This window comes from Trachemys scripta, chromosome 10, assembly GCF_013100865.1.
Source record: "Trachemys scripta elegans isolate TJP31775 chromosome 10, CAS_Tse_1.0, whole genome shotgun sequence".
Classification (NCBI taxonomy): Eukaryota; Metazoa; Chordata; order Testudines; family Emydidae; genus Trachemys; species Trachemys scripta.
Window position 1 is genome coordinate 65055103 of NC_048307.1, and position 23908 is coordinate 65079010.

At 43.0% G+C, this 23908-nt stretch overlaps 1 protein-coding gene and 1 long non-coding RNA gene across 17 annotated transcripts in view; one reads left to right on the top strand and one right to left on the bottom strand.

Moving 5' to 3' along the window:
* The window catches only part of SEMA6D (semaphorin 6D), a 303107-nt gene that overhangs the window by 264493 nt on the left and 14706 nt on the right, over positions 1-23908 (top strand). For 8 of the 15 annotated variants that reach the window (XM_034783796.1, XM_034783807.1, XM_034783803.1 and 5 more), the window contains exons 1-3: positions 2287-2661; positions 22930-23085; positions 23438-23549. In XM_034783796.1, the coding sequence (XP_034639687.1) occupies positions 22977-23085; positions 23438-23549 (221 nt within the window). In that variant the 5' untranslated portion in view covers positions 2287-2661; positions 22930-22976. Of the gene's footprint in view, positions 1-2286; positions 2662-2914; positions 3040-22929; positions 23086-23437; positions 23550-23908 lie in introns of those variants that run through there. The other 7 variants (XM_034783809.1, XM_034783805.1, XM_034783811.1 and 4 more) reach the window with 4 other exon arrangements.
* Positions 7543-23908, bottom strand: part of LOC117883925 — a 241371-nt gene continuing 225005 nt past the window's right edge. For both annotated transcript variants that reach the window (XR_004647441.1, XR_004647439.1), the window contains one exon: positions 7543-8602. This is a non-coding gene — a long non-coding RNA (uncharacterized LOC117883925). The remainder of the gene's footprint in view (positions 8603-23908) is intronic.

The window sequence follows — 23908 nt, forward strand, 5'->3', positions numbered from 1 at the left end:
CCCCCCCGGCGGCCCGGCTCCCGGCCCGACCCCCCGGCTCCCGGCCCCGCGGCCCAGCACACCCCCTCGGCGGCCCGACCCCGCGGCCCCAGCCCGGCACTGCGCCCCTGGACCTCGGCCCGGCACCGCGCGCCCGGCACCGCGACCCCGGCCCAGCCCTCCCTCCTGATTTTCCCGGACATGCCCGGCTTTTGGGGATTTCCCCCCGGACGGGGATTTGAGCCCCCAAAAGCCGGACATGTCCGGGAAAATCCGGACGTATGGTAACCCTAGCTTTGTGAGACATTTGGTCAGCTTCTTTAGGAAGGAATTCGCAAGGCTAAGTACCTGATCAGGAAGCACTTGGGGAACAGCGCATCTTGGAATGCTCCAATCCACATAAGAAGTCTTCCTGGAGACATACAAGATACCCTGTGGACAATGGCTTCAGCCTGTAAAGACTGAGTCATGCAGGGACATGTGACTTGCCCAGGTGACTCCAGAACTCCATCTTGGAGCTGGACTTTGCATAGGAGTGAGGAGGGGGGGGGTCTCCACCCACAAGAGAAAGTCTATTTAAATCTGTGGGAGAGCCCTCCATTTGGTCTTCAGCTGGCTAAAGAAGGAGCCTCTGCACCCCCCAGAATACTGGAAGGAAACTGGAAAAAAAAGGACAGTAACTACAGGGGGAGTGAGTGATTGCTGGACCCAGGCTAAAAGGAGATTAGCCTGTAAAAGGGAGCATTCTGGAACTGGTGAGGATCTTATCTGTATTCAATGTTTGATTAGACATAGATTTGTGCATTTCATTTTGCTTGGTGACTTACTTTGTTCTTTTAGAGTAGCAGCCGTGTTAGTCTGTATCCGCAAAAAGAACAGGAGTACTTGTGGCACCTTAGAGACTAATAAATTTATTAGAGCATAAGCTTTCGTGGACTACAGCCCACTTCTTCTTTGTTCTGTCTGTTACAACTTGGAACCACTTAAATCCTACCTTCTGTATTTAATAAAATCACTTTTTACTTAGTAATGAACGCAGAGAATGTATTAATACCTGGGGGAGCAAACAACTGTGCATATCTATCAGTGTTATAGAGGGCGAACAATTTATGAGTTTACTCTGCATAAGGTTTATACAGGGTAAAATGGCTTCATCGGGGTTTAGACCCCATTGGGAATTGGGCATCTGAGTGCTAAAGACAAACACACTTCTGTGAGCTGTTTTCAGGTAAACCTGCAGCTTTGGGGCAAGTAATTCCGACCCTGGGTCTGTGTTGGAGCAGACGGGAGTGTCTGGCTCAGCAAGACAGGGTGCTGGAGTCCTGAGCTGGCCGGGAAAATAGGAGCAGGGGTAGTCTTGGCACATCAGTTGGCAGCTCCCAAGGGGGTTTCTGTGATCCAACCCGTCACAGCCATGTAAGTCTGTTTCAGCAAAAACAAAGAGGAGTCCTTGTGGCACCTTAAGAGACTAACAAATTTATTTGGGCATAAGCTTTCGTGGGCTAGAACCCACTTCATCAGATTCATGAAGTGAAAAATACAGGAGCAGGTTCTAAAGCTTGACTAACTCTAATGCTTTCCCAGTGACAAGCTGTGAATTATTTTAAAGATGAAATTCTGTTTTCCCACCATAAAAGAGAGCACAGATGATAAAGTTTGGTGTGCAATCATTTTTTTCTTTTCTTTTCTTTCTTTTTTTCCCAAGGAGCCCCCAAAGTCTTTCATGCCATTTTAGGCTTTAAGTGATTCATAGTCCATCTGAAAATTAATAAATAATAGCTGACTCCTGGAATTAATTTCTAAGATTAAAACCTTTGTTTCTGAATATATGACTTTTTTTCTGCTGATGATGGGCTACTTAAAATGATGTCACTTCAAGGACATCTCTTTTTTTCTCCCTTTCTCCTCCTCTTTCACTGTAAAACTGACTTTCATTAGTCTGCAAAATTATACTGGACTGAATGGCTTTCCTTCAAAGTAGACATAAGAGTGCCTGTGTGTACACACACACACAGATAAAATGCTGTTTGATTGCCTCTTCCCAGCTGTTTCCCTTAGAGGTTCTAAAGTGGTGGTGTGATGGGGAGGCAAGAAATTGCCTGACCAAGAAAAACTAAGGCTGAACTTTGCTGAAAGACTGTGCATGCAGATCCTTTTGGCAGCAGTTGTTTGTCCTCAGGATGTCTGAAATAAGCCCTGCATAATAAAGGCGGGGGGGGGGGGAGAGACGAAAGCGGGAGAGAGCAGGCTCCTTCATGACCGCTGCACACAGCTAGCCAGTGTGGCTGAGGTGCTTGGAGCTGGTGTAGCAGCTCCTGGGAGGTGGGAGGCTGAAGAGGAGGAGAGGCCACTGAAGGGTCACCCAGCGCTGGGGGCCTCAGCAACAGCAGCCAGTGAGGGCGATGAGCCCAAGCCTGCCTGCCTCTCGGAGCCTCGGGGGGTGGGACCCTAGGCTCCAGCCGCCTGATTGTTGGGAGGGCAGGAGCCTCTCTTGATGGATTGACTGGAGATGGATCGAATTACACCATTTGCTGTGCTCGCGTTTGTTTTGCTCCCGGTTTGTCCCGGCGCTCCTAGAGCTGGCGAGTTTCAGGATTACGCTGGAGCAGCCCGAAGCTAGCCTCCGGATTTGGGTTTTGCTGTAGCGCTCTCCCAGGCTTGCTTTCCTCCTTCCCTTATGAGGTAAGAGCTTCATTTGCAACCCTTAGCGCTGGCAGACCTGAGGCTGAGTCGCGGCGGCAGCCGGATCTAGTGCCTTCGCTGGCTGCACAGTGCCCAGGCTAGTTTTGCAGTGCGCATTGCCAGGCTGGCGTGTAAGGGACAAAAATAGTCTGAGCAAAGGTTATTTTTACTTGCTTGTTGCCGACTGTGCGTGACTGGGGAGGAGGAAGGGGGCGAGGAGGAGACAGGAGAGAGGGTACAAACTTCCCAGCGTTTGCAGGGACGGTGCCAATCCCTTCCCCGTTTGCACGGTGATTGCATTTGCGTTAGAGGCTGCGTCCCCGGGCTGCGACGCGCAAGTTGGTCTCAGGAGCCTACTGGTGTTTATTTTGGGCAAAGGTAGGTGGGTCCGAGGCCGGCGGGGAGGTGCCGTCTAGAGGCCATTGGAACTGGTCAGGGCTGGGCCCTCCGGACAGCTGCGGGGTGTGCTGGGGAGGGTTTGTTTTGAACGCCTCCTGCGGCTGTGGCAGCCCGCGTTGCCCGTAGTGGGATGGGGAAGCCTGGCAGGAGGCACCGGCCAGGGAGCGCCCTTAGCAGCCATCCTGCCGTGGGGACCCTGGAGCTCCCCGGCTCCAGCTGCCCGTAATCCCAGCCTCGCCCGCTGCACAGCCACGGGGGGAGCAGCGCGCTGGGACGGGGGCAGAAATAGGAACTACCTGTTACTCCTGCCGCGGTGCCCCACTGCATGGTTCCCCCACCGCTCCCCAGCACTACCTCGCGTGTCCTGCCAATGCCAGGCAGCCTGCGCTGCCCCTGGCGCCGCCGCTCCTGCTCCCCTCCCTGGGCACTTTAAGTGCCTTTGAGGTTTCCTGCGAATTAACCAGCCGCTCTTGAATTCAGGAGAGCACGGGGTGCAGAACAATGTGTGTGTGTGCTGAGAGCCATTGAACCAACCTGTAAACCCCGGAGATAATGGAACCCACGTCAAGCCAGGGGGTGCAGGAGCACCCAGCACCCCTAGTTCCAGCCCCCATGGGAGAGCAGGCTGCGAGCTTCCTGACTGAATGGGGCATGCAGCGCCAGTGAGCCCTGAACGTGCTGCCTGCCTGGGAAATTCCTCTGCGTGGCAGCTCCAGTCTGCTGCTCCCGTCGGAGCCGGATCAGCCCCTCTGTCCCCCGTTAGAAATGATTTATTGGATAATCTTGGCCGAACCTTCGTGGTTCCTCCAGTAGTCGGTACTAGTCACGCGTTGGGAGCCAGAGGGAGCTATATTTCAAGCTACCATCAATTATGGATGGAAACAAATAAGAGAGTCAATTCTGCATTATCCCTTTGCAATGGCAGGGATATCTTAACCCTTTCACCCCGCTCGCCTGATGACAGCAATGTTTTGTTTAAGTGTAAAGTGGCGAAACTTTGTTTCGGCTCTGCAGCAACTGGTACAGCAGCTTATACAGAGTAATTAGAAATGGGTTGCAGCTGCCTTTATTATTTATAAAACCTGGATAGAAATGAAAGGGTGCACAGCTATTTCTAGGTGGAGATTATTCCTGGGTTTTAAAAGGGATCTTTTTCAAATGCCCTGTCGTGTTTTGTATTTTATGTCTCTTCTATATAAACATATCGTATGGCTGGAAAATGCAATTAAATGCTTTAAGCTTCTGAATTTCATTAATTCAAAACACTGTAGTTCCAAGTGTGTATGAATATAGCACTCCAGTAAGGTAGAAGACATAGAGGTTCTCTGGTCTCCAAATTGTTTAATAGTGTTGGTCAAATTCTGCTAGTTTAGGTCTATGAGAAACCTCCAAGTGTATAAAATAGCTATATACACACCCACATATATGCAGACGAATGTACTTACTCAGGCATGTGTCAGCAGTAATGTGATTGTTCGTAATGTCTACAGATGTAGTACTTACTATGCAATCTGTATTCTAGTTTATATGTACGCCCCACACAAGCCCAGCGAACAATATAGAGAATTTGCAGCAAAGAACTGTCACTGAAAAATTAATCGTCTTTGACTTACCTAAAATCCATGACATTTTGCTTAGTTATTTTCAGGGGGGAAACATGTCTGTACTAGAATAACTTTAGCTCTGCATTAAGTTATTAGTGTTCCAAAGAAGCATAAAAGTCTTTTAGTAATGGCATTAATTCTGCCTTCTTCTAAGTGTTGTTGTCTTGGTGGAATTTCTTCCTAATTCTTCAGAGACTTTTTAATACTTGTGTATCACTCCCATGAAAATCCTTTTATTGAGGATTTTTCCAAGATTCCTTCTTCATATTCTTGAGAAGTCTGGAAGCTCACTATGAGGCTCTACTAGCTTTGTAGTGGCAAAAGGCTTTTATTCGGCTTTATTCATGCCATAAAAATCTATCCACCTCAAATGTGTATGTATCTAATTCAGTAAATTAAGCTGTATACAATCATGTTTAATGTAGTGAGTGACAGGCATATTCTGTTATGTTGGCAGATATTGTATAAACATTTACTCTGGCTTGGACAAATAGAAATTGCCAGATGAGCCCTGTGATTTTTTTCTCTATATAATCATAAACTTTAACATTTTTTATAGGAACTAATATACTCAGCTGTTTTAAAAATGGGAAGAAAGAGTTTGCATTAGGAATTTACTATCATTTTTAAATTAAGTAGATTGAATTTGTTTTCAAAGGATAGCCAAAACGGTAACCCAGAGGCTTTAAATTGGGTTGTTTAACAGGCTGCTCACTTTCATCTGCATCTTTAGTTACATTGAACTCCCATTCTCCTTCATATCCTGCAGTCTGTCACTATCTCTGTTCATTTCTGCTAGGGATGCAACAAAGATATCATCATCATCTAAACATGCTTTGTGTGATGCAGGAGGGTGTGCTAGGAATACAGTGACCAGCCTTGTCACAGCTCCACAAGCCAGCTGTGTGGCTGCATTTGTTTCAATCATTGATGCCCTTTTAGCTGGACCATCTAACATTTCTGCCTCTTTTGTATGGGTGATTTGTTATGAGTGTGGCAGCAAACACTTTAGCTCTTGGAACTGCTAGAACTTTGATCTAGTCTTATGAAGTTCACACATTTAGAGAGAATGCTTAATTATGTGTCCAATTCACTGTGTCTAAATAGGTTCGAGTTCAGATATGTACCATCAAATGAGATACAGGCTGGTAAAGAAATAGTAGTAAAAAATCACTTAAAAATCTTAAACTACAAGGCTCCATGTAGATATGACTAATTGTCACAACTGCTGGTCTGATTACATACATGTTTTAAATTACTGCACTTAACACAGGAATGGGTCTTGCTCACATTGAAGGTAATAGGAGTTTTGCCATTGGCTTCAATAGAAGTAGGCTAAGGCCCCCTTTTTATATACATATTGAAAATGGCTTGGTTACTCTTCTTTCTGAAAAACAAACAAAAAATCTCCAGTAAGAAATCACATGAAGAGCATGTGTGGATATGGCCAGTTCTTACCATGCATGTTATAGTGAGTAAAATGATAAAAGGTAGCTTTGCTTCAATGTTTGTCTTTGCCTCGTAAGACCAAGGAAATACTTGCATTATTTGTTTATTGCACACTGGTCGCTAATATTGTCCAACAAACATTTTCGTTTTTTTGCTTTGACTAATAAATACAGGGGATTGGGGGGGGGGGAAATGCCCTATTTCTTGCTTAGCAACTAAATAAGAAAATAAGAGGGTGATCACATACTGTAATTCCAGTAAGAAATGTAAACATATATCCTGCAATTGGATAAATTAAAAATTTGTTCCAGGAACAGTTAAGGAAAAGATGGAAGGCATAATATTTGCATTGGGTAATACAAGCAGTCCTATATGTAATTAAAACGGTTCAAACGTTGATCTAATCAAAACTGCTGTTAGAACAGATTATCTCTCTTTATGCATCAGATAAGCTTGCTGCAGTTACAGTTAAAATCAGTCTAAGCCATTTTATTAAGTTGTTACTTGTTTTGTGAATAGCTGCCAGCTTCAAGTTCAAGTTCTCATGTCACATGAAAGAAATGTTCAGTGAAAATCATATTGCTAGCCTTATGATGCTGTTTTCAATAGCTGAGTGTGTTGTCTGCCTTAGTCCACTTTCCCTTGTCATGCCTTGACAGTAATTATAGTACAGCTAATAACAAAAGTTGATTCAGTTTATTCAAACAAGAAAACTGTTAAATTGTCTAACTTCCAAAGGCAAATGTTTGTCTAACTAGAGAGATCAAATCTGGAGTGTACATATGTAACATATGAGGTGTGTTTATTTCCCTAACTTTTCTGTTCCATTAGGCTTTTGTTAACTAACCTAGATTAGCATTTTAACAACCCTGAAGTGAACTTCTGCCATTCTTTCTACTTGGGCACTGTGTGTAGATCATCCATCATTCTGTCCTTGGCCACAACAGACTACTGCCTTCATAACCATTTGGAGCTACACAGAAACCATCCGACTGTGAACAGCACAGCTGGCTACAGCAATTTTGTCTTCCATACCACTGGCAGCATTGTCTGGCTATGGTAACTAAAGTTAACATCCAGAACATGAAGTTTCTTTTGTTTGGCAGGTTTGGCTTTGCCTTGAGGCAGCTCAGTGGCCACACCTGCAGAAAAGTCACAAAATGGTCGCTTGAAAGAGAAGGCACCAATGGACAATTTTAAAAAACTGGCTTCAGGATCGCAATCTGTTGCTTAGAGTGTGATTATTAATTCAGTTAACTTGAATGAGAACATTTTATTCAAATCCTACTCGGTTTCAATTTGGAGATTATGGCATATTTTGAAAAAAGATAAAGGAACAGAACTTGCTTTGACTCAGCCAGTCAAACTGCCAAAGAGCACAGAAAGAAAGAGAAGAATTATTCCATGTATTCTACATGTTATTGCAAAAGCTCTTTTCCTTCCACAACGGGAAACATGTGATTTAGCAGAATCAGTGCCCAGAATCTAATAGTTTCAACAGATGCTTTTCTCAGTTTGTTTTGCAGATTTAGGTACTTAATATAAAAGAACGACATAAATTCCAGTATTTATTGCTTTACTCCTGAATTGTGCTAAGAAAGACAGGTAACCAGCAAGTGAATACAGTCAGGGCTCTATTGTAATCTTACATGTTCGGGTGTTAGCATAATTCAGACAAGTTGGTCTAACACATTGTCTCTTGGTGGAAATCCATGGCTTTCAAGAAGTAGGGAGGTCAAGAAGTGTTATCAAAAAATGGGGGGAGGGAGGGAGAAAGTGGAAAAAGGGGAGGAACACAGGATTTAAGTAAGCGAGTGACATTTTTCTGTCCAGAATGTTGAAGAACATTGTAAATTAAATCAGTCCCTAGACAGCTTTGATTTATACACTTACACAGCAGATTGTCCTTGGTCTGTCTGACCCTGGTAACATTACAGAGGTCATATTTACAAACATATGTTCTTGAATAATGGGTAATTACTGAATAATATTATTTTCTGCCATTTCTGTACAGGTTTTTCTTAAACACAGGCCATACAGTTCATTTCTTTTCTTCAGATGAAATAACTGACACAACATCCCTCTTGTAGTATCTTGAGTAGTAGTAATGTGCAAGATCATGTCCCAGGCCCTCCCATTGGTAGGATTCCCCTCAGAGTTTACAGTGTCATAAAACAAATGGTACTTATCTCACTTTTCTAAAAGCATCTCTGCATTAGAGCCTTATTGAGATTCACCTCCCCCATATTGGCATGCGAAGATCCATAGTGTGCTCTGGTCCCTTTTCCCAAGGATGTTTATTGGCAGTGTTATTCAGGCCCTAGGAATATCACCACATGGACAGATGGTGTTGCTGCTACTCCACTATGTACTGTGACACTCACATAGAGTCAGAAGAAAATTCTTGTACTCATATTTGAAATCCTCCTTCAATCAAACACTACCCAGGCACCAGTGTGCCTGTGTGTGCTTTGGGTTGTTCTGGGAGGCTGCAGAGGAGAAAAGAAGTATATATGTATTTAAATTTCAAATGCCAGAATAAGATCCTAAGCATACATATAAGAGGTAAACTTCAGGCTGGTATAAAACCTTAGCTGGTGTTTTGAAAACATTAAAGTGTTAGTAAAGTAGCCATTACTCTGCCCATTATTGTAGGCTGTATTTTTTAAAAAATTTAAAGGGACACATCTGCAGTGCATGTGTCCACAGTTGAATAGCACACAATTAAATGGATGGGCGTCAGATCTTACTACCACCCTGGCTAAAGCAGGCTTCATACTTTACAGAAGTAATGCAGTCAGTGTCTAGGATCAGATAATCAGCAAACCAGTACAGAATCACTCTCCAGTCCCGGCAGTTGGCTAAGAGCCAGCTTTTTTTGCAAATATAGCTATTCTGTGTATTACCACCTGGAGAAAGGGCGCTGAGGTGAGGGGGTAGGGATAAGAGTGTGAAAGTTGTCAACAGTGAGAGAACAATGTCCCCAGGCGCCTCATGAAAGGAGTAATAAGAAAAAAAATCATCTTACAGAGCTGAATGGTTTAGTTCAGTTTGCAAAGATCTGCTTCTCCATGACAGCTCCTTAAATCCAGCACATGTGTATCAAAGATTAAGACACTTGAAAGGCTAGTCATTTGTTTTTGCTGACTAAATCATATACTTTCATGATGTAAATGCTGTGCAGATATTTTTAGCAATACATTTTTTGATTTAATGATAACCTAGGACAAGGATAATCAAATCACATGCTTCGGGGATTAATCTGATTCCCTGCAGAGGGTAGGATAGAAAATTTTGCTCTTTATACAACTATACAAGTTTTTTCAAGGTGTGCAGTCGATGGTGTTTTCCTTCCCCTGAAGCACCACACTTTGCTCCCTGCCAAAGACAGTATACTGGACTTGATAGAGCAGTGGCCTGGCATGAAAAAATGATGGCCATATATTTATTTCATTTTTTGCAGCATACATATAGTTGTTTCATGCACTTGTAGAGATAGATATATACACACATGCACATGTGTATTTTGTTTGGATCAGATATACTTGTTCATTCACACAGGGCCAAATTCATCTCTGTGCTGGTGCTATTTGTAACACAACAGCTGAGGGGAGTGGTTTGTGCCCCCCTATTCACGGTCCGCTGGGAGCTTGTATGAGAGGAAGGATGGTATAGTGGTCAGGGTGCTAGCTGGGAACTTAGAAGACCTAGATCCAATTTCCTTCTCTGCTACAGGCTTCCAGTGTGACCTTGCGCAAATCAATTATCCTCTCTGCACCTAAGTTTCCCAATGGGTATAAGTTTCTTCCTACTTCACAATATGTTGTGAGGATACATACATTTAAGATTTGGAGATGCTCAGATACTACAATGATGTGGGTGATAGATATAAGAGTCTAAGACAGCTGGTGCATGCTGGCCCCATGTACAGGCTACAGCTGCCCTAAATGGTGCCCCTGTTGCAAAGAGACATTACAGTGGTGCAAGAACACCTACCATTCCTCCTTCAGTCTCTGAAACCCCACCTGCTCCCACTGCAGGTGCCTCCTATTAGGGTGGGGAGTAGAGCCAGCTTTGCAGCTCCCACAGATGGCCTTTTGCACCAGGAATATCTCCCAGTGGGTCACAGCACAATAATGAATTCCCCTCTCTCGCAGAGTGTGTGCATGTGCATGTATATGATATATTTGCAAATATACACTCACAAACAACAAAAGTAGCAAATGTAATGTGATCCAAGTGTTCAATGCTAGGCTAAAAAGAAATATCTGCCATTATGTGAAAATCTAGCGTGACTGGAACAGAGTCTGCATTTGATTAGACAATTTAAAAAATGTAACAGACTTTACACTTGAGGGCAACGCTGCAAAACAATTGCACAGTGCATGTTATAAAATTGGTTTGCCTTTACCAGATTTCGATGCACTGTGTCGCAAATGCTAAATATGAAATGTCACATGGTAAATTAATGCTTTTTGATGTCAGAGTAAATAAAAGCAACAGGGTAAACAATTACACAAAAGTTTAAATAACCCATGAGAGAGAAGAATATAATTCACAGTGCATTCTCTTCTCTGGCACAAGAGAAACATTCTGGACAACATTCTTTCCCTGTTGTAGTTAATCTTTAACACTCAACAAGATAATCTTAAAAGTTAAGTTTGAGCTCCAGCTTTGTATACTTTTTTCACACCTGCATTTGCACATGCAGTTGACTGGTCTGACAGAAGTTTTGCATGTCCCAATGGATCAGTTTAGTGACCAACTACTAGATTAGTCCATAGAAGAGGCCAACATATATTCAAAATAGTTGTTCACCCATTTTTACAGGCTAAATCAAGTGTGTGGGCAAAATTTGAGGCTGGCTAAAAATTCAGCCTTCAATGTGTATACTAGTAACCCTGCTCCCAAGGTGCTTAGGAGGCTGTGACCTGTTTGTTGCCATATGTGACTCTTCTCTTTCCCTTCACCTTTTCTACCAGCCATTTACTTCCTCTTTGAAGTGCTGGCACTCCTGTAAACCCCTCCTCCCAAAGCAGCATTCCCGACCAGCACCCTTCTAGCCAGCAGCCACACCACGACCTTGCACTGACATCCAGCAGCTGCAGTATCTTCCATCAGCACCACCCCCGCAACCAGGGTCAGCGATATAATGCAAGAGGTTTGGGATGGAGAGGTGATGTGGAGGAGGATATTCTTCATGAAGCAAGTTTCAGCGCTACATTGTCTGGGCCACTGGCTGTTAGACAACAGATATGCCCCTCCACCGTGCAATTCTCTCACTCCTCAGCATCCTACTCTCGAGGGCACTAAGGGCCTCTTCAAATACCCTCCTTTCCATTTCAGAACATCTCAGCCTTCTTCTCCTGCAGGCATACCCAACCTTCACTCTCTCGTCCCTCATGTGCTGGCCCGAGGTGCTAGTGGACAGTGCTGATGCTTTGGGTAGGAGTCCTAGGGAGGGCTGTTCATGTGAGGGGCCATTTTCTCCAGTGTTGAAAGATGGTAGTGCTCATGAAAGAGAGAAACTGATAATTCTGTAGCTGGATAAATTGCACCTTAGATCTACATGATATCCTCACTTGCACGCACTGGTTTATACCTGTCCCTTAGCTCTCCTTATCAAGGACTACTAACCATGCTGAAATGAATGGTGATGTTGCAATATAAAATCAAGCACTGTAGGTCTTGTATAAAAACAGTTATTTATTTCACTTGTGACTCCGATCCACATTTGAAAGTTAAGTCTCCAGCCATGAAAGGTATCAGTTCACTTTGGCTTCAGTCTTTTTGTTTGTTTCTAAGTCTATATTAAAGCCTATATCTAATCATATAAATATTTGCATCATCATTAGAGAGCGTGGAAACTCTTTAGATTTCAGTCTCAAAGAAACTGCACACCAAAAGGCAGGCACCCATGGAAAACACTGGGCAACTTTGACATCCATTTAAAAATCACAGGAACATGGAAGTTAACTCTTAATGGGTCTCATAAAACACAGGTTCATGAGCTGAGAAAAAAACAGAAAAAAGAAAAATACCTGAATATCGATGGACCCTAAACTATTATCTTGCTGGTAAGATTGGTCCCTGCAGGTCTGGGCAGAGCACTGAGTAGAAACTTGCATTATTGCTGTCTGTGCTGCACCTGTTCTGGGAGTAAATGGAAGACCTACATCTCCAGGGCTGGCAATATGGCAGTTTTCTAAAAACAAAGCAGCTACACACCAAAATCCACTTTTCATTTTCATACCATACTGCTTGGGTGCTGTAACCAGTAAATTCATCATATCATAGAGCAGTCCCAGTCTAAGGCAAGCAGTTTATATTAGTAAAATGTAGGTCTGTTAAGATGGTTAATCAGAATACTGCATAAGCAAATGTACCTTGCACTTTGTCACCAAGCTCAGGCTCTGGCAAACTGTCAAAGGGAGTAAGTCCCACAGGAGCTATATAACAGCTCTGGCAGCAGATACAGCTTCAAAACAAAGCTCGCTTTCAACTGTAGAGCATGTGTAATGCCCTGGCAAAGAACAGAAAATGGAATAACAAGTCAAAAACCAGCGTAAAGAACGATAATTGAAGGGATCACGTATGTTTTGGTCTACATCTTATTTCATTTCGTGCTGAAACTGCTTTGTTTGAGTAAGTTTTTGATCACAAGAGAGTTGAGTCCTCAAAGTGTGTCTAATCAACCACTGAACTTTTGCATCACTATAAGTCACCCTAGCCCAGTGGGTCTCTCAACCTTTCCAGACTACTGTACCCCTTTCAGGAATCTGATTTGTCTTGTGTATCGCACATTTCACCTCGCTTAAAAACTACTTGCTAACAAAATCAGACATAAAGAGACAAAAGTGTCACAGCACTGAAAATTATTACTGAAAAACTGCTTTCTCATTTTTACCATATAATTACAAAATAAATCAATTGGAATATAAATATTGTACTTACATTTCAGTGTATACTATATAGAGCAGTATAAACAAGTCATTGTAGGAAATTTTAGTTTGTTCTGACTTTGCTAGTGCTTTTTACGTAGTCTGTTGCAAAAGATGACAAATATCCAGATGAGTTGAGTACCCCCTGAAAGACTTCTGTGTTCCCCCAAGGGTACGCGTATCCCTGGTTGAGAACCACTGCCCTCGCCATTTAGCAAGCATTCTGTCATTTTCTTCTAGAGTAAAGGGAGGTGTGCTCTCTCTGTAATGTTACTGAAGTGTAACTAACGGTACTATAAGCCAATTAAGATCAAACCTGTGATATTCAGTACTATGGTTTCATCACTTTAATATTAAACAATTTTTTACTTTGACATAGCTCAAGAAGTGTTGATGCAGACATCTTTAAACAAGTCAGGCAATATCTTAAAGAGACAGATCTTCTATTTGCTGTTTCAGAATCAGTTAGTATCATGGCTCCAAATACTAAATTTCTCCAGAAATTTTATAAAAATTGTCCCCATAAAAAAGTATGACTGTGTGTATATTGCAGGATAAAATGGAGGAACCATCATATCAAAAGTGTGCATTTATATGGTCCATAAACACATTTTCTTCAGTTCATTTTATGACTGATGTGTTTAATTCTACGCGGTCTTCGAGTAAGCTCAAGGGCCACAAGAATAGTGTAAGTATGTGACTTCGTATTGTAAGGCCAGAATATTCTCCTTCTCTACTCTTTATTTGATAATTAGCCACAATGGGCTATCGTTATCAAGCTTTTAAATATGGATTTACCATAGCACAGCCAGCGTGTGAGACCTAAATGTAGAATAAACACTCTGTGCCAAATGTTGCCCTCAGTAACATGCATGCAGAATCACTGAAGTCAATCCAAATTAAAAGGAACACACATGAGAGAAATCCCATGGAAGAAACCAACTTTTGTCTACCTTCAGTAACTATACCTTAACTATACCAGTATAGTTAAATCAGTACAACCCTTCCCTTCCCCACCCCCCTTGTGTGGGCAAACTTATACTAGTAAAAAGATGCCTTATATTGGTATCGCTGATTCCCCTTCCTGTATGACAAGTTGGTGTCTTGAATGGGATTTCTTTGTACTGGTATAACTTTATGGGGGGAATCACCCCCCCAGCAGGCATAGTCATTCGAGTACAAAAATCTATGGTCAGACTAGGCCTAAGATCAAAATTTGACCCCTTGATTATAAAATTAACCATAGTTAGTACTTACAGAGATGTATACATTTAAAGAGCCTTGCATAAAAACTACTGAATATTTACACTGCTCCTGTGGTACAGGAAGTAAACATTATCACCCCCATTTCACAAAACAGGAAATCGAGACTTTGAGAGAATAACCAAGGCCACAACAACACAGTGGCACACCCAGGATTAGAACTCAGGAATTCCTACCCCCAAGTCCTGTGCTCAGGCCGCTAGACTACACTGTTTTTGTCTATTAATTTGGAATATAGAGAATTACAGTGTTTTCAAAGTTCATCTACCGATATGTTGGGTCTGATTCCCCATTAGCCTGGACCGTGTTAGTCATTTACACCTGCCACAGGGGGTATAAAACTAAACTATTCTAATTTAGTAACACGGAACACCCACTTCACCCAGGTATAGATAACTACTTCACAAGGTGCTGGGCAACAGAGAATGAGGTTTAACTTTAACATGTTTGGCGTTATCTGTTAGGACCTGGATCTAGTAAAAAGTTTCCAAAGTCCCTGAGAAGGATGGCCTGCCATAGAAGGCAACAAAAAAATCCCAACAACCCCAAACAAAAAACCCACCTTACTCTTTGGGAGTGAGCTACACCTCGTCTCCCCTGCATCCTGCTACTTCAGCTTCTCAAGCCCTTCTGCCATCTCACCAGAGGCCATTTATCACCCATAGGTTGAACATATAGTAAGAAATCCTGGCCCCACTGAAATCTGGCAAAAGTACCATTGACTTCACTCGGGCCAGGATTTCACTCATTGTCTTCCACACAAAAACTCACCCCCCAAAAGGCCATTCAGAAATATGCTCAGCAAGTCCCCTCAATACCATTGTCAAGAGCCTGATTACCATACTGAAGTGCCACAGAAGTGGCTGCAGCATGCTGCGTGAAAGAGTGTCCATTCCCCTTTGGAATGGGGAGCAGCATTCACAGTTGTGGAGCCCAGGAAACTTGGTGAGCATGCATGAGCCAGCAGTGACAGAGGAGAATTGGACCTGGAGCAGACCTTTACATTTGCACTATTATTGGAATGAACAAGTTTAAAGCTCTTTTCAAAAGGTGCACCCTCAAGCGTACTAGCATGCATCAGAACTGCAGAAAAGCACCTGTGCACTCAATGGCATGCACATACCTATTTTTACTCCCAGGTATAGTCATATGTACTTGTTAGTTTCTCAGGGCACCTTTATTTTCAAATCTTGGTGCTTCTCAAACTTTGAACCAGCAGGCAAATTCCAGATTTATACAGAAGTGAGTCTCAAAGACTCAGGGGATAGTAAAAAAACCCTGATGACTTTGACAAACTAGAACCTAGTATTGAAGTGGCAGTAATCTGGTAATATGGTGCCCCATTTCAAAGAGACACCTTTTCTCCCAAAGAAATCCCTTTGCTACCCTCATAACACCTGGCTTTGTTCTGTGCTAAGTGCAGAAAGAAAATGGCAGAATTCGACAAAGCCTCATTTAATATTTTTCATTATAATAGCTTTTTTAACCCCAAAGTTTAATTTATTACTTAGTTTCATTTTTCCCTCCTAGAGGACATTTAAGGCTGATTAGTAGTTAGGTTTGTTTCATTCTAACCTGGCCCGAGGTGCTCTTTGCATTTACTTGCCCCCCACCCCACATATCCCAGCCTGTGCTTGGTAATTTATGAAATATTGGTAGGATAAAGTAATTTGGCTATGATTTTTAGAGGGAAAAATTGTCAGTTTGGTTTTAATCTATTTTATTTAATTATTGCTTCTCTGCAGCTGGCTCACTTTCCCTTCCCCCATTTCCTTTTACATGGCAGAAACATGCAACAATGATTAATGGAATGACACACATAAATTGACAAAGTTTGGGTAGATGAATGGATAAGGAACATTGACCTTTTCCCTTTTAAGTGTGATTGTTTGAAGCCAGGCTCATCTTTTAAGGGAAGTGGTATTGGATTCCACCAATCAAGAATTGAAAGGTGGCATTCTCATCAAAGAATGACAGGAATTAGCCACAAATAGGCAGCTAAAGATTTGGGGCAACTTCTTGCTTTTTGCACAGCCAGCCCTTTATTTGCTGTGAAATAGCCAGTGAGGATTTTCACCCAGGCCAGCTTCCTTTTTACAGGTGAAAGTTTGCACCAACAGACAACTATCCTTGTATTTTAGTACCTGCAAAATCTAGTTAAGGCACTGAACTGGAGTCCAGAAGATCTAGATTGAATTCCCATCTCTTCCACAGCCTTTATGTATGTATGACCTTGGACAAGTCACCTGACCTCTTTGGAAAATCTTACCGTAAAACCTAGTAGCTCCCACTGTTCTCAGAGGGGCTTATTGGCTGCTGAGGTCTTTGAAAAATCTGCCTCTAGTTGTAGCTGCTGAGCCTTTCTGAAAATTCTGGCTTTTATCTGTCACTGCTTCAACTCCCCCTCTGTGAAACGGGGCTAGGAATACTTTTGCTGCCAATATTTGCACCTACAGTAGCAAAAACGTTGGTGCTGCAATTTGTAGGCAAAATTCATCAAAGACCAGTTTGAAGCCTGGCTGAAAAGAATCAGACCCAGGGAGCGTAATTGAGCTCTAAATTTTCTTCTGGGCACATATTTCCAATAATTCATAATCAGGTGATTCTGGTGAAACAAATACCTCAGCGTTTCTATTTGTATAGTCCCCTGCAGACCTCCATTAACAGGGTTGAATGAGGTAAGAATTATGTATGTGTTTCACAATAGCATATCTGCGTGCGACAGAAGTATTTACCTGGTCTGGCAAAGCCTGTGTTCTAGTGGCCAGGTTGAGTAAATTTTCTGTTCATCCCAGGAACAGTCTATCTTCAGGTTTTATTCCTTCCTGGCAGTCCTGATCTCAATCTGTTTGTGTCAAGGCTGCCAAAGGTCTGATAGTAGATCCAAATACCTTCACAAAGTGGCTGCCCTTTCCCTCCTACACATCTTGGCAGTGCGAGTTGATACTCATTTTCTTTCAATGCTTTTAATATACCGAATAATAAAGAAACCTTTACCTCTACAATCACAGGTGACTGAGTCTAGCTTTCCCTGTTGGATCTCCTCCTTCTTCATGACAAAGACCTTCACATAGAAGTAGATGTAAGGGATTATCTGTTCTTTTGATTCCCTCTGAAGCACCTGACATTGGCCACTGTCGGAAAACAGATTACTTGGCTAGATGGATCTTTGGTTTGACTCAGTATGGCCTTTCTTATCTTTCTCTGATAAGGGTTTGTGAGAGTCGAGACTGGGTTAGAAGGGATTTCAAACTTAAAAATTCCCAGCTTTTTACATTTGCATAAAGTTTCCATCTTTGGATCAATCCTCTCCGCTCAAGGAAGTTTTAAATGTGGGTTTGTCCATGTTTGTCCTGGAAAATTTCTCTGTGGGGTCTGGTCCACTAGCATTACACTGCTCTTAAAATGTGTTATTGAGGAGACTGATTCTCACTTTGTTTGCTCTTTAATTTTTTTTTTTTTTTTTTTTTGAGGGGGAGAGGGGAGGCTCTTCATTTTAGCAAAGTTATTTTTATGTCACTGTAATTTTTGACCAGCACACATGTAGCTACCCTTTGTTCTTGACTGCCATTTTGTTTTTTTAATTTTGCTCAAGTGAAAAAAAGGCCCTGTTTCAATTACTCTTCTTTGTGACAGAGGTTACATCAAGATTTCATGTGACCTTTGTTAAGATGTTTTCCCTAATCGTTTTGGGTTGGGGGGCTGGGAGGAGGAAATCCTTCCTGTGTCTAATATACCCACAATCTCAGAAATGTCTCCATGGTAGATTGGGAATTGAAATCTCAGAATGTGTTTATTTTGTGGAAGGGGCAAGGGCTCCAAAAAATCATGGTGTGAGGCACATGGAATTGATGCATCTACTGATCCATCCAGCTCGTGTATTTCTAAATCCTACCAGGCCAAAAGAGCTCTTTGGTCAGTTAGAATTGATGGCCCTTCCACTTACCCTAGGCCTCCTCCTGGCTTGATGGAGGCTTCAGGAGAGGAATTCTACAAGGTTCTTTACCAGCCATTTTGCCTTTGTATTGGTTGTGTTTGACCTACTACATTTTGAGGTCTTTGATGCCTTGCTTCATTCTTTTCCTAGTCTTGAGAATAGGATTGGTATTCAAAGCTTGTAAGAGCAAGAGTTCTGATTGCAGAAAGAAGAATGTATCTCAGAGCCACCAAGCTGCAGTATCCCACTCTGAAGTGTACTTGAACAAGAAGGAACTAACTTGACTAACGTTATTAATTCCATTCTGTTTAAGTGCATTCACTAGCAATTTAATGCTAGATGCATCATCTGAGGAGGCTGTGTCAAGCCAAGGATGGTGTCAGGAATCGTTATTAGTCACTGCTGCTTATCAGTCTTGCCTAAGAATGCAACCCATCAGTTCTTGGCTGGTGGACTTGAGATGCAGAAGCATCATTAACAGTTAAAAATGCATCTTTTTCAGGTCAGTCTGTAATGGATAGGACCTCCTATATACCTTCCATTGCCAAATACTACCGCTATCTATGCTGGTCTCACCTAGTCCAGCATGAGCTCACTCAGGTCAGCTGCCATAGGAACTTGGACAATCCTTGCACAGAACCAACCCTGGGAGTGAGACCAACTTTTTCATCCTAAGCTTCCTAATTTTCAGTAGCACTTAAGCACATTTTAACTGGGTCTCAGAAATATTAGGAATCAGGAGATCTGATTATTTTCCTAAGACAAATAATTTACTAGAATAAGTGATTTCAACAACTGCAGAACATAGTGTTTATGATTAAATCAATAGAGATTTGTACCTGCAACTCAAAACTGAACTAATGCTTTGGAAAGTTGCTATGAGGTATGGTATTGCAGTTGCCATGTGTCTAATGTGAAATAAAACCTATGCCCAGACTACGTGTGGTCATTAAAAATCCTTGAGAAATATTTTCTTGCATCTTGCCCAAATTGCATTTCACTTGCCCCCTAAAAGCATTGCTGTATAGTGCTACTACTGCATTTCCATGTTGTACGTCGTGATCTCAGCACATACTATACAATCTTTTGGGTGCCTCAGACTAAACAAGGTTCTACATAATTGGATTTGGAAAGATTAGATTTTTAATCAGTAAATATTGGAAAGATCAGTTTTGTTAGACACAACAAATCAATGAAAAAATATTTCCAGGGATGATAATCAAAATTTACAGAGAGACACAGTAAAGAAAATGCTTCCTGAGAACTTGTGGAGTTTGATTTAAATAATTTACTTTGTGTATTTTGACATGTTCACATTTTGAGTTTTAATGGTTATAAAGCTTTAAACTTTTTGAATCTTAGCATCTACTGCCATTAAATAATTATTGTCTGACCCTCCCCCCGAATTTCCCACAGCTGTGAAAACTTAGATTGAAAAAATTGAAAAAAATAAAAAATGATATTATATACATGGGCCTTATAAAAGTTGAATGCTGTTAAGTCTATACATAATTATCTGCATTATTTAGTTAGTTATAGCATTGGGTGGGGGAAATACATTCTCAGTGACTGATTCTCTCAATTGCTCTGCACTTTGCACACCAATGTGAAGGAAGTGCAGCGTGGGTGACAAACACTACCAAATCAGAATGGTAGCATATTATGCTCCCCTTGCACACGTGTAAATCACTGTAAAAGGGACAAGGGAATAGAGTGTCAGGTATTGAGGGCTAGAGTCACAAAGAAACCTAGGTGTGGTCAGTCAGCGTCACCATGCCTAACTTTTAGGTGCCTAGAAAACCACTAGAGTCACACAGCCTGAATTAGGCTCGCTATACAATGCATGGGGAGAGATAGATGCCTGAGAACGGGATTCACAAAAACCCACGTGGTAGGAGGTGCCAAAGCGAGGGGTGTATGCTAAACCCCACCCCTCTCTCGCAGATAGGCACCTAAGTCCAGACTGCAGAGAAGTGCTTCAAGACACTTGGAATTCTCAACAGCAAACCCTCCTTTGCTGTTAGGTGCCTCTGCCATTTCTGCAAAAAGCCAGGCAAGGGGAGGAGGAACTCCTCATAGCTATGTGGTTAGGTGGCTCCCGGGCAATAGGTGAGGACCCCCCGTGATTCAAATCCCCCCTCAACTGTGGGCAGAAGGGATTTGAATTGAGATCTGCCACCTTTCACATGAGTGCTCCAGCCATGGAGCTATGCAATATTCTGATATGGGACTCCCTCAGTGAAGCTGTTCCACTGTGGATAAATAATGAAAGAATCACTGGGGCCAGAGAGAGTGCATGAGAATTATTCTATAGTATGGTGGTCACAGCGCTCACATAGGAGACCCAAGGTCCAGTCTCCCTTGATTTATGCACCCTGACTTGATTTAGGCACAGTGGAACAGTTTTAATTGGAGACAGTGAGAGCACTCCACATTAGATTATCCCATAGCTACTCCTGGGGGAATTCTGCGCCACTGCACGTGCACAGAATTCATGTCCCCCACAGATTTAGTTGCTTCCCCATAGCAAAATGACTTTCTGACAGGGAAGCAAAGGGATGCTGCAAGAGCAGTCACGCGCCACTCTCTAGCTGTGCAGGTACATCATTTCAGGAATTCAGAGCAGCTGACGGAGAGGTGACTCACCACCGAGCTGGGGACACCCCAGCTAGTGGCTCTTACCCTGAGCTGGGATGAGCTGCTAGTCCTGTCTGGGCTGGAGGCAAGAGAGGACGGAACTTCCTCTTCCCCTGCAATGAGTGGCTGGGGCTGTATCAGACCCTCTCCCTCGCCCCCCCCCCCGAAAACCTCCCCTGCTTCCTGCCCCATTGCTCCTCAGCTGTGGGGGGAGGAATCACTGTATGGGAAGCAGCTTCCCCATTTACCCAAACCCCATACATCCAGACCTCCCATACCCAGACACCCCTGACAAGCCTCACTTCGTACACCCAGATCGCCCCTAGCCCTCTATACCTGATCCCCTGCCTCCAGGCACCCACCACTGCAACCAGCCCACTACCCACTGAGCTCCCTGCAATCAAACTCCCGCCCTGATGCCCCACCTCGAGCCCCCACACCACTGACCCCAACTAGCTGCACCCAGACCCCCATCCCACCAAGCCCCACTCTCCCAGCACCCAGACCCCCTCCCCGCTGAGACACCCCACACCTAGACTCCTCTGCTGAGCCCCAACCACCTGCACCTGGAGAGTCCCATTGCCCCTGAACCTGGAATCCCCCCCCCCAAGCCTCTGTGCATCCAGATCCCCCCACAACTGAGCTGTCTGCACCCAAACTGTCCCACACATAATCCTCTCACCCCCACACCTGGATCCCCTACATTGAGCCCCGCCACGCTTGGCTCCTGCCTGGTTGAAGCAGCCTGCCTCACACCTGGTGCACCTGGTGCAGAGGGGCAGGGCCCTAGGGTGTTTCTGGGACAGGTCCAGGCCTTGTGCTGTGTCAGGCTCGGGTAAAGCCGCACCGCTGAGTCTGTGTCCTGGGGCGGGGGGGCTGCAGGATGATCTCCGACCTGCACGCAGCCAGTGGCCTGTGCTCCCTGCTGCCGTGCTGGAGCCTCTGCATTTATTTATTGACAAATAAAACTGGCAGAATTTTAAAATATTGTGTGAAGAATGTTTAATTTTTAGATGCAGAATAGCCCAGTGAGAGCACTCCACATTAGACTATCCCATAGTGCAGAGGGTAGGGCACTCACCTGAGAGATGGCAAATCCAGTTCAAATTACTTCTCCCCCTCAGGTGGACTTGAACCAGGGGTCTCCCACATCCTAGGTAAGTACCTAATTATTGGACTCAACATTATGAGGGAGCGCCTCCTCCAGACTCCCATAGGGCCCAATCCACTGGCAAGGTCTGAGCACGCTTACTGGATCACGCCCACCAGTGAGTTAGGTGTTCCTCTGCTTATCTTCCCCTGGTTCGTGCATGACCCTAGGGCTTATGCGTCTGGACACCTGGTGTGGAGCTGCTGTGCGCATACTCAGAGGAAGAAACATAAAGGACCTAGGGAGCTTTTATTGCAAAACTTTAGGCGCCGGTGGAGTTTAGGTGCCTGTGGGGGTTTTGTGAATCTCAGTGGGGCCTGATTCTGGGATTTAAGTGCCTAAAGTGGTAATTAGGCACCTGAATCCTTTTGTGACTCTATAGCCCTAAGAATATTAGACTTAGATTTAAAACAAGCTTAAATCTAAACGCTGGCTTGAGGCATACACAAACAATGTGTGCCTTGATGTTAGTAGATAAGATTTAGGTAGTTTATGGGATAGGATTTTGTTGGCTGACATTTGGTAATGGGGGAAGGGAAAGAGATAGCAGTTTAATTAAAATTCTAATCCCAACTTTAACAATGTTCTCACCAAGTCAGCAGCCTAAATGTATCTTTGTGATTTAGCTAGGATAACATTCATCGGCTGCCTCTAAAATACCTCTAACTGCAACTAAAATTTAGCAAACATCAATACGGTTCAGAAAAGCTTTAGTCAGCATTGTCACATAGTAGTTTTCCGTCAACATACACAAAGGGGCCTTTCATAAACGCTAGTTTACTCCACCACTGCTAACATTAAAATAAAAAAAACCCTCTCTCTGCAATAAGAAGTCACTGTTATTGTCTTGTAGTATTGAAACCTCATTGCCATCTTTCTGTTTTACAGGTAGTTAAACAGTATTACCAAGAAGCTGGTGCTATTTTTCGCCAGCCATGAGGCTGCGTCTGCTTTGTGCTTGTGTGATGCTATTGACTGTGTCCCAGTGCCTAGCTGTCAGCTTTCCTGAAGACGATGACCCTATTAATGTTGTTGACTACCATTGTAAGTAATCTGCAAATTGTTTGCCTTTAAAACACTAGATGATTGTTTTGGTTAATTGAAATTTTAATTAATTAATATGTAGACAAGTAAAAATATTTATTCTTATGCAATTCACCACATTTATTTACTGGCTCTTACTCGTTTAAAAAAAGCAATCAGAAATACTGCGCTAATTTGAGTAAAAAGAACATTTGCTGACATTGGCTAGCTGTTATTCATTCATATTCAAGACATTGCTTGAGGAATTTAGTGTAAAGCCTTCTACACCTAGTATATACAGCTAATCAATGCTGTATATTGATTCTTTAGCTCTATAATCCTGAGTGATGGTGTAGCCCATTTTTACTTGCAGATTCAAGGCAATATCCAGTATTTAAAGGACGCCCTTCAGGCAATGAATCTCAACACAGGCTGGACTTTCAACTGATGTTGAAAATTCGAGACACACTTTATATCGCTGGCAGGTAATTTTCTTGTAGTCAGTTTATTAGATTTAAATTCTTTTTTCTCCTAGGTATGCGTTAATGTGGGCAATTTATTAAAAAAATAATCTGCAGAATTGGAATGGGGGGGGGAAGCCTCCCAGAGAAATAAACAGTATCTATGCCCCATGTATAAAAATTGGATTTGAAGGCCAAAAGCAGCAATATGCTGCTGCATTATGCTAAACCATTTCCCTCCTTTTATATTACAGCCCTGATTAAAACGTATCCTGGTCACTTTAAACATGGAATGACACTTCAGGGATATAGGAAAAGAGTCTAAAACTTTTGCATGTTGACACTCTGAGCTGGGCTTGGACAGTATGTGATAGATAAGAACT